The 16867-nt window shown below is 32.7% G+C and overlaps 1 protein-coding gene across 1 annotated transcript in view; it reads right to left on the minus strand.

The window, feature by feature from the left end:
• The window catches only part of AGPS (alkylglycerone phosphate synthase), a 106129-nt gene that overhangs the window by 35704 nt on the left and 53558 nt on the right, over positions 1-16867 (minus strand). Inside the window, exons 11-12 of the mRNA XM_036421106.2 lie at positions 13223-13350; positions 3816-3867 (exon numbers count right to left, since the gene is read on the minus strand). Of these exons, the coding sequence (XP_036276999.1) occupies positions 3816-3867; positions 13223-13350 (180 nt within the window). The remainder of the gene's footprint in view (positions 1-3815; positions 3868-13222; positions 13351-16867) is intronic.

The raw sequence follows: 16867 nt of genomic DNA on the forward strand, positions 1-16867 counted from the left end.
TCTTTGACATGAATCTTGAAGTCTTCCATTCTGTTTTTATGACTCTGTATAATATTTTTTATTTCAGAGAATGTATTCTTTATTTCTTGTTGATCCCTTATTATTTCTAGTTGATTCTTTATTATTTCTAGTTGACCCCTTTTCATATCTTCTTAGGACTTGTTTATCGGCCTTTTCTATGAGATTACAGAAAAATCTTATAAGCGTACAGTGGTGCCTCGCATAAAGAACGCCTCACACAGCGAACGCTGCACACAACGAACTTCATTTCATGATTCATACAACGAACTTCGTTTCACACAATGAAGTCGCCCGAGCTTCCACGACCGCTTTGCCCGAGCTTCCACGACTGCTTCGCCCGAGCTTCCACGATCGCTGCCGATGTATTGCATCCTTCCGCGCAGGCACTGCAGGCAGTCGTTAGTCACTGCGCTTAACTTAAGCACGTATCGCGGCAATCGTTCTTCATTACGAATTAAATCACGCACGTATCACGGCAGTCGTCCTTTTAAGTTAAACTCAATATTTTTTTTATATCATGATGTATCTAAATAAAAATAATAACAAAAAATTTATCTTTTTTTATGTCATCTTAGCGTATTTTATGCTACAGAACGAATTATTTTTTTTAACATGTATTGTTATGGGAAAACGCGTTTCACATAACGAACTTTTCACATAACAAACTTGCTCCTGGAACGAATTAAGTTCGTTGTGTGAGGCACCACTGTAGTTTTGAACTCTATATCCAGTCGTTTTTTGTCCTCCATTTCTTTCGTTTGTGATCTGTTTCCTTGTCTCGGCATTTTGGCTGCTTCCCTGAGTTGATAGGGTGGGAGAATCAGCTGTATCTATGCCAGGAGACAGCCTTATTTGACTAGACTTGGAAAACTACAAGAGCCTCTGTGCTCAGCTTGGATGGGGCAGAGTTTCAGGGTGGAGCCTACAGCCTTGGCTTCTGGTTAGCCCCGCCCTATGAGGCTCCTGAGCCTCAGTGTTCCTCAGTGTCCTTTGGTACTCGCTGCAAGCACCTCTGAGAGAAAGGTGCCCTGGAGTTTTGCCCGCTACCAGACAGTCTAGTCTCTCCCCCAACGAGCCCGCAACTGGGGTTCAGTGCAGTTGGAAGTGGGGTTAAGGGCAGTCCGGAGCTTATGTCTCCTTCCCGCTAGGGCAATCCAGCAGCTCAATCAACAGTTTGTCCTCTGCGTGAAATGTGCACAACTCAGGGCCTCTGCCTTTCGCCACTCCCCTGAGCTTCCACCTTACAGCCCAGATTCCCTCTGTATGAGCCTGGGGGCTGAGGGTCTCGCCCAGAACTGGGGTTCAGTGCTGTTGGAACTGGGGTTCAGCACAGTCCGGAGCTTTTATCTCCTTCCTGCTAGGGAATGCCAGCCAGGCACTCAGCCGCCCCTCCTCTCTGGCTCCGTCCTCTCCGCCCATGCAACGTGTCTCCGTACCTTAGGCTTTTACAGCTCCTCTGATTTTCCTTCTGGTTTTCTCTTTACTTCTCGTAGAATTTCCAGTCAGTCAACTTTCCTGTAGTTCTGGATAATGTCCACTTTATATTTTAGTTGTATTTTTTGAAATTGTGAGAGGCTTCTGTTAGGCGGTTATCTATGCCGCCATCTTGGTTTCTCCTAATTTGCTCTTTTCTCTCTTTTTTTTTTTTAACTCAAATTACTCTATATAATTAATACTACACATAGTTAAGGTTATCTTATAATGGTGCACTTTACTTATAGTAAAATCACTTCATTAATTTTTATTTCATTAAGAGAATCGAATGGTGACTCGTTTTACTTTTATTTTTTTAATTATGCATAAACCATTCAGAACTATAACCAAATATTAAGTCAGTACCACATTTAAGGTTGTTTCTTAATTAATTCTTAATTCATCCAGAATTCTTGGCATAAAAACTAGTAATTGCTTCCTTAATCACACCCAGAGAGTTAAAATTGCCAAAGTAACATAAATGGTGTCTCAGAGTCTGTTAAATTCATCTTTGCCTACAGATTGAGTTTAATTGAGTGATAGTCTTTTTACTGATCTCATTGTTTTCAGAGTAACTACTTCTTAACTCTCAGGATTGCTACAATTAAGAGTCTTGCATCTGACCTTAGTGTTAGGAGACCAATTCAGAAAAATGTGTCGTATCTTTTATATAGAATTTTTATAAAGAACTTTAAGCCTCTAGTAAATTTAAATTATCTCCAAATAAAAATTTTATTTTTTAGAAAAGGCTTTAAGGTTTTGGGATTTTGTTTGTGCTTAAAGTATGGCCCCTTCCTTAAAATAAGTACACATAGCAAACTAGGTTTTTGGAAAACAAACCAAAACATTTTCTGGGGGGAAAACTATTATTTACAGTCTATTTTTTAAAGTGAGAATCTGAATCTGTAATACTTATTACATTTTTATTTATTATAATACGAAAGTGCCTTGCATAAAAGAATACCTAACATTAAGTCTTCACCAGAGGCTAAGATTTAGATATCATACTACAACAGAACAAAGCAAAATACAACAAAAATGAAAGGCAGTTTGGATAGGGATCAAACTAGCAATCTTTCTGAGCTCTTGGATCACAAGTAAGCGGTTTGTTTGGGGTTTTATTTTCCTTTTATTGTAAAGATGCTTAAAATAAAATGTCCTTTTAATCCAGAGATGCTTCTCTAACACAACCAGTGCTTTAGCAGGTAACATTTCCAGCATGTATAAAGTTAGAAATAACATAGCAAACAATTCACTTTCTGTCACAGATGGAATTCATCCTACTTTAACAACACTGGAAACATATAAACATAAAATGTGTGAGTGTGTATATTGTGTTCTTGAAAGAAACTAAAATTATATGTTCTTCAAACAAGTCTCTTAATCCATATAATCTTTACACAAAGTATGAGGACCCTAAATATTACCTCTCTGATATCAAATAATGCTTAAAGAGTAAATGTTAATCTTAACACACTACAATTCCCATTGAAACTGATGGGAGGCAGTCACATATATTCCTGATACCGAGTTGATGTGGTAGCTTTAAAGTATATTATTGTAACAGTGATACTAACTTTTAAGTGGGTCAAGCATTAGTACTAATTGAGCATATTATCTTTTACTTATTCTTAGATTAACACTGACTATCAAATCGATTACATTCTAAATATATTCTAGCTCTTTTATTTTATCTTTTACAGGAAACAAAGAAACTAGTTTCCAAATTTACTAACTAGACAGTTTCATTAGTGAATTTTGTTGTTAGGGTGTCATTTAAATAATTTTAAAGGATTTAATAAATATCTGTATTTCAAATAAGTAATCTGAGACAGTGAAACAGATACAACTGGGTTCAAATTCAGCTCTGCCACATATGAGTTGTGGACTTGGACTGAAATTTTAAGCTTTTGAGTAGCTTGTAAACTAGGAAGACCATTTTGAGGAATAGTTGTGAGGAGATACAGATTTGGTAGGAGAGAGGGGAAGAGACCATCTCAGGTAAATGTCAATTCATCTTCTAAGATTTACCTAAAAAATCACCCTCCTTTAACTTACCTCAAGCAAAATCAAGCGGGCCATCAACCAATCCTTACTTGCACACCAGGGCAGCCAGTGTAGTCTTTCATAGTACCTCCATCACTCTTGCACCCATTCATTTATATACTTGTCTGTCCTCATTAGACAGAGAGCTTCCTGAATGATAAGAGCTATGATGTTCATCATTCTAGTATGCCCTCAGTAATCTTCTTGGCACATAACTGGTATTTCATAAATTTTTGTTGCATACTGAGATTTTAAAATCACCATTTCTTACTTACCAAACTGAAACTGAAGGTTGTCCATGAGGCGAATAGATGCAGGAGCACATCTCTGTTTTAAAAAAGGAAAAAACATGATACAAATTTAATAAGGAAAGAAGCTAGACAGGTAATATAGGAATGTCATCTTTCTTCATAAGTCTAGGAATTATTCCTTCTTTTCATCCCTTCTCATAATCCATAGAAAAACTATCAGATAGTATCTAGAATTCTAAGATCTTTCAAGATTATTTGTATGAAAATAGCTACAAAACTTTGAGGCATAAGATTATGTATCTAAACCATCTAAAACTACACCAGTGTCATGTCTACTTTGGCACATATTAAAAGCTGCAAGGGAAGAAAAACAAGAAAAGCAGATATTCACATTCATTTTGTTATGATAAAATACTAAAATACAAACACTAGCATGGTTTAAGTTAGCTACAACTTTCCCACAGAATTAAAAGTGAGCTGCTCCCTAAATAGGATTTTATTTTCTAGGCAATTTTTAACATGGATAAACTGCTACCAAGAGGTTGCTTTCAGATAAAAGAATTTTGATAAATGTCATGAACTTTTAAAACATTTATCTTCTGAGTATTATCATTTATCAATAAAATTTGAACCAACACAATACTGAGATTTATGGGAATCATTCAGACTTAATATACACCTTAACTGTGTGTTATGACATTTTTGCTATTACTTGCTTTTAACTGGAAACTTAATTTTTAAAATAATTCACAGGACACATTTTGTTCTAGCCCCCCAAAATGACTATAATAGATTCTTATTTTAAAATCTATGCAACTCAGCTTTGATACTACAGGTAAGATAATTCAATCTATATTAAAAAGTCACTGCCAAATTTAAAGAAACAATGTTAGATAATTTTATAATCACAGCATAAAATAACCTTGAATTTTATAGAAATTCTATGGTTTCCAAGTTGTTTTCATATATCTTTTTTAATATGAGAAAACAACCCTGTCAATGTAGCAGTTCCCCTTTTTACAGGTGTGAACACAAGAACCAGACAGATTAAAAGACTTCTCAGAAGTCAGGTGCTAATTACATAGTAAATATAGAACGAGAATCAAGCTATCTTGACTGCTGGATGAGCAATATTTCAAAATACACCACAGAGCCTCCATAAAAAATCACTTAACACACGCATGCACACACAGTTTCAAAGTTATATTTGAAACAAAAATTAAATGAAATTATCTTATTTGGTATTTCCTTAGCATATTTATTAAAAGTATATAGTTATGCCTTGGCCGGTTTGGCTCAGTGATTAAAGTCAGCCCGCGGACTGACGGGTCTTGGGTTTGACTCCAGTCAAGGTCCCTCAGTTGCAGGCTTGTTCCCAGGTCCCTACTGGGGCATGTGTGAGAGGAAACCAATCAATGTGTCTCTCACATTGGTATTTCTCTCTCTGTCTCTCCCCTTCCTTTCCACTCTCTCTAAAAATCAATGGGGGTAAGTACACATATGTAATACCTTAGTCAATAAAGAAATTAAAAAGATTCAATGGGGAAAAATATCCTGAAGTGAAGATTAACAACAAAAAAGTATATAGTCATAAAATAAAAAGTCTATATTTCAGTATTGTCAAACATTGGTAAAAGGGTATCTTGGTAGTTAAGTTAATGCTTCTAAAAATATTACCAGTTTCCAAAATACCAAAGGAAAATCAATTTTCCTAAAATGTTTTATTAAAATAGACACATCAACTTCTAACAAAACAAACAAACCTGATTAAACCAAGTTTCTTTTCTTCATAAAATAGAATATCAGACAACATGCATATTTATATGTTTTGGCTTAAGCACACCAGTAAAATGTGAGAAAGCATTCAGAGGCATACTGTCATTATTTTTTAAAAACCTTTTATATTCCTAGCTAAAACCTGTAAATTCCATCTCTACTGCCCAGATTCTACTTCACCTGTATCGAAATAGCAGGTGTTATTAATGAAAACAATCAACATTGATAAACATCAGAAAATGGGGGGGGGGGAATATATACCATTTAGTATAGTAAATGTTTAGTGGAATTCAATCTCTGAAACAACTAAGACACAATATGCAGGCCTTGACAAAAATCTTAGTTTTACAACACTATCCACAAAATACATTATGAGGACAAGTTAAATAAACTGATTATAGAATGAATATTAGATTAAGATTCTACTGCTGATTTAGGAAACTACTGCTGATTTTCTTATACATGATAACAACATTGTGGTTATAAAAACACCTTTTTTTTTTTTTAAAGGAGAAGTATTTAGTGGTCAAGTGTCATATAAAGCATGCAACTTAATTTCAAATGGTCCAGAACACATATACAAACATAAAAAGTAAAGCAAAAAGTTACAAATTCCGAAACCGGTTTGGCTCAATAGATAGAGTGTCGGCTTGGGGACTGAAGGGTCCCGGGTTCGATTCCAGCCAAGGGTATGTACTTTGGTTGCGGGCATATCCCCAGTAGGGGGTGTGCAAGAGGCAACTGATCGATGACTCTCTCTCATCGATGTTTCTAACTCTCTCTCTCCCTTCCTATCTGTACAAAATCAATAAAATATATATTTTTTTAAAAAGTTGGAAAAATAAGTAATAAAAGCTTTAGGTGACTTGCTACATATAGCAACTGATATTCAATTTTTTTAAGTTGACCAATGAATAACATAAACTACTCAGTCATTCACTGTTTCTATTTATCCTAAGGTAGAGTAGATGGTTATAGACTTACATTACAAAAAAAATAAGCTAAAAAAATTTTGTATCTAGATAATAAATGTTGTTAGTTTTCAACACTGATTTTTAAAAATTATCAAAAATCAAACCAATAACTTTAATAAATTTCATGTTTTAATAGTACTGCACATTTTGAAAAGTCAATATATAGAGTTTTCCAGCTACTATTACAAGTAAATTCTCAACTAAAGCAATCAATTAAAAAAATAGCATCCATGTTTCTTTATGATCCCCTGTAAATTGAAAATTTGTAAATTATTGTACATTTTTCTAAAAATAAAAAGCAGAAAAAGTTTCTTAAGAGTTTAAATTAAAAGCTGTCACTACAGAGTAAATAGAAGTTCCTATAAAAGACCAAAATTATGTTACAATAACTTAAAAAGAACAACATTCTGGGTTACTATATCTATAACTACGACTAGGTTATGTTTCAACTGCTATGAAAACTAATTTGGTAGGTTAAAAAACCCCAAAAGATTTCCTTTAAAAGTTAGAGACATCACACGTTCTGAGACTCTGGGCTCTAAATCCACTCCCACGCTATGAGTATCCCATAGAAAAGAAAAGGAAAGGGTCCTTGAGTTAAAGTGACCCCTGGTGGTAGATGATTAGAACTAACATGAGAGGGAATTATTTTTAACCAAGTTTAATGGTGAGTTAATGATACATTCAGGGGATTTAAGAAACAAACACTCCAACAAAAATTGTTTTTCGAACTAAAGTTAATGAAGTAACTGATTTCTTTCCTACTATGACAAATGTTCCCATGTCAGAATCTCTAATATCACCTGACTTGGGCCTAAAGTATATTTATACTTAGTAAATAATTTGAAAAGATGAGAGAAACATTGTTATGGACTAATAAAGAAATAGTAATATCTTTGTTTTATCTGAGCAAAGAAGAAATAACCACATTAGCCTTTAGCAGGTGTATAAAACTAAGTCAAACTGTTGGCAATTTCTTCCTTTTAATGATGCTATAACCAGGAATTCACTTAAGTACATAACCTGAAAAAAAAAATACCTCTCTGATTGTTCTTATTTACTTAGAATTTTCTGAACTTAAAAAGCAACAGATTTCTCAATCTAATAATTTTCTCTAAATAGTTCCTGTAAGAAATGCATCAAAAGATTTCTGAAATATTTTTATAGAGCCAATTCATAACTCTTGCCATAGAAAAAAACAGAACTTACACTTCAGATGAGACACATTTACTAAGGTGTGTTGTAACACATTTTAAATGTCTGCAGGATTTCTATTGTTATGACTTCATAAGAATAAATCATAAAATAGAAGCACTAGATGGTATTTCTGTATGTCTGATATCATAGTTGAGGAATAAATCATCTTTGAGTTGAAAAGATTTGTTTCTTTCAAGGAGTAAAACAAACTCTCCGTGCAGATTCTAGAGCAGCTCAAATTTCTGAGCCATACAACTATTCTGGAGAGTCTACTAATCTCATACAGTATCAGAAGTCAATGCTTCAAAACAAAACCCCTTGTACATAGCTATACACAAATTTAAACACCAAAAGATATATAATAGACAACATCCTTAGTGATTATTAGACAGGAACCATGTCTATTTAACTTACATAATATCCATTGTACTGTGTTGGATATAAAGTTAAGATCCTACTATCACACATAAAAGACATGATAATATAAATATAGGAGTTATGAAAAAAATATGTGAATTTTATAAATGCAAATTTCTAGATATAAAAGCTTAAGTTGTAGGCAGAATTAGTTCTTCCTCTCAGTAATAAATCAGAATTGCTAATACAGATGAAATCATATAATATTTCAGGCTATTTGTATAACTTGTCCTATTTGAAATAATATACTGGCTTACTACTGGGAGTCTACATTGTAAGCAACAAGGACTTTTTAAAATAAGAATTATCTCTTGAGTTGAAAGAATGAAATAATACATATTATAGAGTAGATACTTCCCTCCTCTTATATTGAAGGAAAGGCCAAGAGTTAATGCCTAACAGTCTCCGAGTCATAATTTTACAGTTTCAGTTTAGTAAAAAAATATAATGACTTGTTCTGAGTAGCTTCTGGTCAAGAACATGTCTTAGAAGTGTCCTGAAGTTTAACATATTTTGTTGGGTCACAGAGTAAATACAATTAACCAACATATGGCTAGGTTATTCTCTCTGCTTTAGAGGAAGAAGAGTATATTTTCAAAAAATGATTTAAAATAACAATTCTATTTTCTACATGTAACAAATTATTTCTCAGAAATACCACTGAATATAAAGGAGTTTAATTTTTTTTTATATTACAAATGTTAAGCCTTTCCATATAATTGAACCCCTCCAGGATAAATCAAATTGGAAACAGAACAATTCAGAATTGAGGTACATTACATTCTGAGGTGTTAGACATAAACTATGTATTTTTCCCCAAATTATGACCTATACTCACTAGGAAAAAAACACCCTATTAGTTTAAAATGACTTAATATAAAAGTGATGGTATGTAGAAAGGACCACCCTTTCAAAAGATAGTGAAGAAAAACTGCCTTTTAATCTATATTTTTAAAACCTAGTTCTTACACTCAGAAAGACAATTTTTGGAGTACTGCTTAAAAATCCATACTACATATACAGATGGTGTTTCCTCTTAATGGAACAATTGTTCATCTCTCATAACTCTTAAATTTTTATTAGGGGGAGAAAAAAAGTCAAACTTCAAAAATTGCTTTTGAGACTGCTTCTCTGTTTTCCCTTCAATTTATTTTTAAACCAACAATAAAAAAGAATAATGGAATATTATATCTGAGACTGCTCTTGTGATTAAAAAACAAAATGTTAAGAGGCTTTAGTAGGAATCTACTTTCTGAGAAAGTCTTAAAAGTCACTTACCCATCTAGTGAGTAAAGATGGAGATTATACTGGATTGCCACTTATGAGATAAAATCACATTAATCTTCCACTAAATCTTCCTTTCTAGCTCCTCACAAGGTAGTGAAGTACTGAAAGAGGAAAATTCCTCACATGGACAAAGATCAGATGAGACAGACTTTAGCAGAATCCTTCGGCTGCCAGTATAATGCTCTCAATTTGTTCCCTCAGTAAGAACAGTGATGAAAATACACACAGAGCCCTTCTCTATTTATGAACAATCACATATGCTCCTTTCCAAAAGGTATTCATCCAAAATAGTTTCCCATTTCAAAATCTGAAAATACTGCAAAGTGGAAGTGCTATAAAATGACAGTGAAGAATTATAAGCAGCCAACTCATTATTCAATCAGGAATTTGGCACAATCATAAAACATGTACTGTCTATTTTAATGGATCTTAATTCCTCTGCTATCAACTGAAAATCCAAATTGCAAAATGAACAATGACTAGTGCCAAAATGTAGTAATTTTCTCAATTTTTTTCTGCTTGAAAATACTCTTACAAAGCAGGGAAGCACATTCAGTAACATCCTTGACATGTAAGATTTGTATATTCTATAAACTATTATGCAAATTTCCGTATGCTACAAAGCTAGCATTTACCCATTTCCAGGGAAGGTAAATAATAATGCCTCCTTACATGTGCACTGTAATAGGAGCAAAATGTGTAACTTTTCCAAACAGTGAAGTAACTTACTTGTTTCTTTCAGAAGAGCAATATTTTTAAATGAAATCGTTATTATTGAAAAGTATTACGTATGTCCCCTTTTTCCTCCCATTAACTTCTAGCCTGCCCCTGACCTCTTTCCCAGGCCTTCACCACCCTATTTTCTGTGTCCATGGGTTATGCATATATGCATACAAGTTCTTCGGTTGATCACTTCAATCCATCCCAGAAGAGCAATATTTAAGAATAAAATGTTACCTATCTAGGCTTTTTAATCTGTTTCAAGTAAGGCAAGCTTTCTAGTCACATGGTATTTATCTCTAAAATATGTCTATTATTAAGTACAAAACATCAAGTTATTGAAACTATAGATTGAAAGGAGCTTTTTTTTTTTTATCTGCTTTTTAACTTCAGGGTGGCACTTTCTATCAATTATTACCTGTATTTATTCTAAGATAATTCATAGAGTTCTTTGTGTGTAGTCACGGTGTGAATATCCGAAGAGTTTTTTAAAACAGGTGAAAGGACAATTTTTACTGGCTCATGTAAAGAGGAAGGGAAATTTCATTCCTTGCTTTTCATTAGCAGAAGTAGGTCTTTGTTACTTTCTATCAGGGCATATTAAATTGTAACAAAAATGACATCAGATTGCATCAATTATTTGTTTAAATTCAACATTTCAACTGTAATAAAATTATAAACTTAAGGTTTTGATACACTTGTATATTTTTTACATTAATGAAACCTAGATATATTTACATGGGAGTATTTGAAATGTGAAAAACCAGAAGGAGCACTCAGAAATGCTTAAACTATGTCTTTCTCTTCTCCAAGAACCATATAACAACATTAAATCTGTGTTCCACAGAGTGGAGATACAATGAAGAGGCAGAATTGGCCAATATAGACTGAATGGAAACTCACTAAGATATTTTATTAAAAATACATACAAATCAGACTAGTTTTATAAATTATATAATTATTTTTAAATCTAACTTGGCATTTATAAATTTACTTTGCTATAAAATATTAAGGCAAAAATGGTAAATTAAAAACTTCAACAAGAGATAATCTGAACTATATCTTCAATGATAAAGCTTTTGGTGGGAAATAGTCAAGCTGGACAAAGATAAAAAGTAAATAAAAGTATTTAACACAAAGAATAAATTATAATACAAAGTAAAACTAATAGAATTTAAAAAATTATTAGGATTTGAAATAAGAAAATATAATCTACTTATGGACTAGCTTCCCATTTTTCTAGGTATGAACTCAGAGGTAAAACCATAATGCTTTTCAAGTAGCTCTTTTATTTCTCAATACCTGTAGTATCTTAAATTTTTTCTTGGTAATCCATCTTTGTTTATTTTTTGTTTTATCTTTTAATTTAATTTATTGGTATGACATTGGTTAACAAAATTATATAGGTTTATTCTTGACCTTTAAGTGATGCTGTTAGTATAAGAACACATTTGAACTACAGTGCTCACTGCTCAGATATTTACTCATAACACTTATCTTCAACTCCTCCTTTATTCAACCATCCTATTTTTAAATACAGTTACCATATCATGATTTTAGCAAATACATAGAATAATATTATCTATCCCAAAGTTCTAGTAAATTGGAGCACTTAAGGATTTCAACTCTTAGTATTCACTTATACTTTAACCCAACCAAAGTAACCTGCCACAAGTTTAAGAATGTTCATTCTAGGAATATACTTCTTTTTAAACTCTCCACTCTACCCAGCAGTAAGACCATCAATATCAGGGGGCCTTTAACTAATTCTTGATGGGCGAAGCAATCTAAATGATAAGTAACTGAAACTACTTGAAAATTATAAAAATTATCCTTGTCAACTGTTAGATTAGTGAGAAGTCCATATAGCTGACCTTCCTAAAAGTGGGAAACTAAAGAAAGAATGAGTGTCTCAAAAGTAAAACTGGGTGCAAGAAAATGGTAAATATGTGGGTAAATGTAGCTTTTTTTTTTTTTTTTTTTTTTTTTTGCTTATCTTAAATTTCTTTAAAACATTCATAGTGATTCTCTTGGGATAGCTAGAAGATCAGACTCTTCACTACTTTTCATTTGAGTACCTTATAATTTCTACAATAAATATTGAGTACTCGCTTGGTAAAATTCCATTGCCTTACCAGATCCTCCCTCTACACTACTCTGGAAAATTTCAGGATAACCTATGATATGTAACATTAGAAAACTCCATTGCCCTCAAGATTCTAGTCCAGTATAACTTAAGTATTAAAGAATTCCAGGAGTTTGAAGAAAGCAAGAAGAAGGTGAAGTATATTCCCTTAACTAAATTCTGTTAGGAAATGTTGAAATAATAGTTTTTTCACAAACCATTGTAGTTCAAACAATGAAGAAATGCAAGAATTTCCACATTGATACACTGAACTAAATAAATTTTATTGCATTAATTTCATTGCCTAGTCTTTTAAAACCCTTGAAAATGTATCTTTTTTTTAAGGGAGGAGAAAAAAGGAAATTATTTTACTAAACATATTACATTATGCTGTACTAAATTATAATACTTAAGCTATAGATTAGGTAATATTATAAAATAAAGAAGGGTCTGGTAGCACCACATTCTAAGAATTGAAAAAGTTTAACTACCTAGATATAATTTCTAAATGTCTGGGCCATAAGTATTCAGCTGTTTATTTTAATTTCAACAAATGTCTTAATTTAAGAAAAATTAAATATTGCTTCAATTCATAACAAACCATCTTACTCAAAAATAATTTAAGAAAACATAACATTAAATAAAAGGCAAAGTCATTAGAAGCCATCAACCCAAGTATATTTCTTACCTTGGCTTAAAATTGTATAACACTGTTTAAACCAAGAAGTAGATGTATAATTACTTTTTTTTTTAAATAGCAGCTGCACTTAATGGGATGAGTTTACAACATTACCATTTCATATAGGACTGGATAAAAAAATCACAAATATAACACAATAAAATATGAAGATTATATGTGACATAAAAATCAATTATGCAGAATTTTAAATATAAGTATATATGTGTGGGTTTATTTTTGTTGTTTTGTTGGTTACCTGTTTTGCAATTTCTCTTAAACAGGCTACTCCTTGTTCAAAATTAGGGAAAGCTACTGAGCCATACTTTTGATATTCTGGGACTGGTCTGATTTTTATTGTAGCTTCTGTTATCACACCAAGAGTTCCTGAAAAAGAAGGGGGAATAATCCAATATATCACATGCCAATTTTCTAAATCATATTTAAATCTATTTACTCAATGAATTTATTCTATTATTATTATTTAAACCTGTTTATTCTGAGGGAATAATGGCTACTCAAGTTTTTCTAGAAAAACTAGGCAAATTTTCTATTTTCTAAGAAGTTTATAGAGTACATTTTTCTTGGTTATACATAAATATTTTAAAACATTTTTAAGGTAACCTCTCTCCAAGAAGGTTACATTTAAATAATTTTATGCACAACGAGCATGGCTCAGTGGTTGAGTATCAACCTATGAACCCGGAGGTCATGGTTCAGTTCTGGTCAGGGTACATGCCAGAGTTTGTGGGCTCGATCCCTAGTGTGGGGCATGCAGAAGGCAGCCTATCAATGATTTTCTTATTATTGATGTTTCTATCTCTCCCTCTCCCTTCCTCTCACAAATCAATAAAAATATATTTTTTAAAGCAACAGGTTTTTGTATCTTACATGCATTCATACAAAAGTGTATTTTGATATTTGTGCCTATTTTTACTGTGAGAACAATTTATTGGGGACAAAAAGAACTTTCCATGAGCACTTAAAAGATAGAAGAAATTAGAGGGACTATTACAACTTGCCTTTTTTCTTAAGAATTCATATAAGGAAAAGACAAAGGCAAGGGAGATGCCCTTGTATGAAATCAAAAACACTGATATTTAATAGGCAAAAATTAGCATAAATATGCAGCACAAGAGGACCACCAATGAAACAAATATTCTTTTCTTTCTTACATGAAGGAGTGGGGGACAAATCAAAGAAATAAGTTAAATATAACTACATGACATGATCTATATATCTATACTAAAATATTTGAAGAAACATGGTTAAAACCAATTGTATTCACAAGCCAAGCTTTTCAAATCAGTGGTTTCTGATGTACTAATGATAAAAATTATTAATACTATTAAACTTTTTGCAAATTATAGAAAAAGGAAAATTTTGAAATTGTAGAACTTCACTACAACATTTGAAATAAAAGTATCGCAAAAATCAAAGCTCCAAATAAATGTATAATATACCTAAAATAAAATGTCAATATATATAATTAAAGATTAAAAAGTACTAAGTCTATAAAAAGTAAATCATATTACATTAGATCACATATAGAGGAGATTTCCTTCAGAGATATCAAATATGGACCTATTCTGACATGTAAAAATCACAAAGCTCTGCAATTTTGGCCCAATTATATTTAATAAAATAAAAAAAGATATATCTTGTCCATTTTAAAAGATAACAAGTTGATTAGATTTTCTTTATTTTAGCATCTTTGTTTAATTATAATTCATAGACCATAAAATTCACCCATTTAAAGTATAAAACTCAATATATGCAACCTTATTAACCACAATCTAAGTTCATTTTTATCACTCCAAAAAAGAAACCCATCAAACAATCATTCTCTATTTCCCACTCCCTACTCCCCTGACACACACCACAGCCCTAGACAACCACCAATCTATTTTCGGTCTCTGTGAAGTTTCCTATTCTAGGCATTGTATATAAATAGAATCTTAAAATATGTGGTCTTTTAATTGGCTCCTTTCACTTAGTAGGGATGGGGAACCTTTTTCCTGCCAAGGGCTATTTGGATATTTATAACATCATTCAGGGCCATACAAAATTATCAACTTAAAAATTAGCCTGCTACATTTGGTGAAACATTTCATTAACTCACCCCTACGGCCTTGGCAGGGCAAGACCAAATAATTTCTCAGGCTTTTACAGCCCATGGGTAGGACATTGTCTCCCCCCCCACCCCCCCTTAATCAATCATGCTTATGTAATGAAACTGCAAAATAGCAGAAAATAGAAGGATATAAATAAACTTATTAGAGATGTAAGCAAAACTGTAGGTCAGTTAATTTGCCTGGGTAGGAACAGTGGGGATACTGGAAGCCCTAGCTAGAGCAATCAAGCAAAAATAAAAGAGGCATCAGAATTGACAAGGAAGAAGACTGGCTCTGCTTGCAGATGACATGATCTTATATAGAAAAAATCCTAAAGACTCAATAAAAAAGCTCTTAAAACTAATCAATAAATTCAGTAGTTACAAGATACAAAATTAACATACAAAAATTCATAGGGTTTAAATACATTACCGATAAATTTTATAAAAAATAAATAAATTGATCCCATTTACAACAGCATCTAATACAATAAAATACTTAAAAATCGATTTAACCAGTGAGGTGAAAGATCCCTACTCTGAAAACTATAAGACACTGATAAAAGAAATCAAAGACACAAGTACAGTAAATAGAAAGGTATCCCATGTTCATTTATTGGGAGAATTAATATTGTTAACATGTCAATTCTAGAAAAAACCATCTACAAGTTCAATGCAATCACTATACAATTCCAATGGTATTTTTTGCAGAAATTAAAAAACATACACACCACTCCTAAAATTTATGGTGGTAGGGACCACAAAAGATCCTGGACAACAAAAAGAAATCCTAAAGCAGAGGTGTCACCCTTCCTCTCTCAATAAAAATCAATAAAAACATACTTTTAAAATAAAGAAATTTAAATGCTTCAATTGTTATTAAATACTAGTCGCCAGATGCACAAATGAAGATTTGTGCAAGAATGGGCCTTCGTTCTCCTGACTGCCAGCACCACCTTTGCTCTGGCCGGAGCAGCCTTTCTGCTTTCCCACACTATCCCAGAGACCGGGAGCAGCTGGGGTGGTATGAACGCCTGAGTTGTCACCATGGCAATGATACAAGCTTCCTGACCCATGATCAGCTCCTGTGTATGAAATTTAATCCAACATCTTTGTTGGGTTAATTTGCATACTCACTCCTGATTGGCTGCTGGGTATCATGAAAGTATGGTCAATTAGCATGTTACTCTTTTATTAGGAAGATAAAATATAAGTATTTGCTTGAAGTAAATAAAATCTTTCATAATATGGAAATATACTTTTAGGCGACTTCAAGGCAGAGAAGAATGGCAGTCATTTGATTCTGAATCCTCTCCCTCTATTTTACCCCCCCAAAAAAACATAAAAAATCAATCTTATACTTAAAAATAACAGATTTCAAGGAAAAACAAGTAAAACCACTCAGGAGCTACACCTTCATTATTACAAGGAGACACAAAACATTATGACCTTCAAAATACCTGTAAGCAGAAATGTTTTTTAAAATTCCAAAAGACCTCGACAGCCTTCTAGCTGCTACAAGCTTGTAAGAGCAGAAAATAAAAGGAGACTTAAAAGATTGCAAAAGAAAGAGTATAGAGTAGCAGAGGATTTGGAAGAAGCATAGACAAAATCAACCCCAGAATGCCAGAGTGCAACAGAAATGTCAAAATATTATACAAGGTTTAGTAATCCATAGCTCTGGCTATTGGAGGGGTTTGAAAAATGGAAAGAACCAGAAATGGTAGCCTTGGAGAAGCAAGGGGAGTATCTTCAAGGGAGCATCATATTTTGAGAAGTGTGGTACTCGTT

The sequence above is a fragment of the Pipistrellus kuhlii genome, unplaced genomic scaffold (genome assembly GCF_014108245.1).
Source record: "Pipistrellus kuhlii isolate mPipKuh1 unplaced genomic scaffold, mPipKuh1.p scaffold_m20_p_7, whole genome shotgun sequence".
Taxonomy (NCBI): domain Eukaryota; kingdom Metazoa; phylum Chordata; class Mammalia; order Chiroptera; family Vespertilionidae; genus Pipistrellus; species Pipistrellus kuhlii.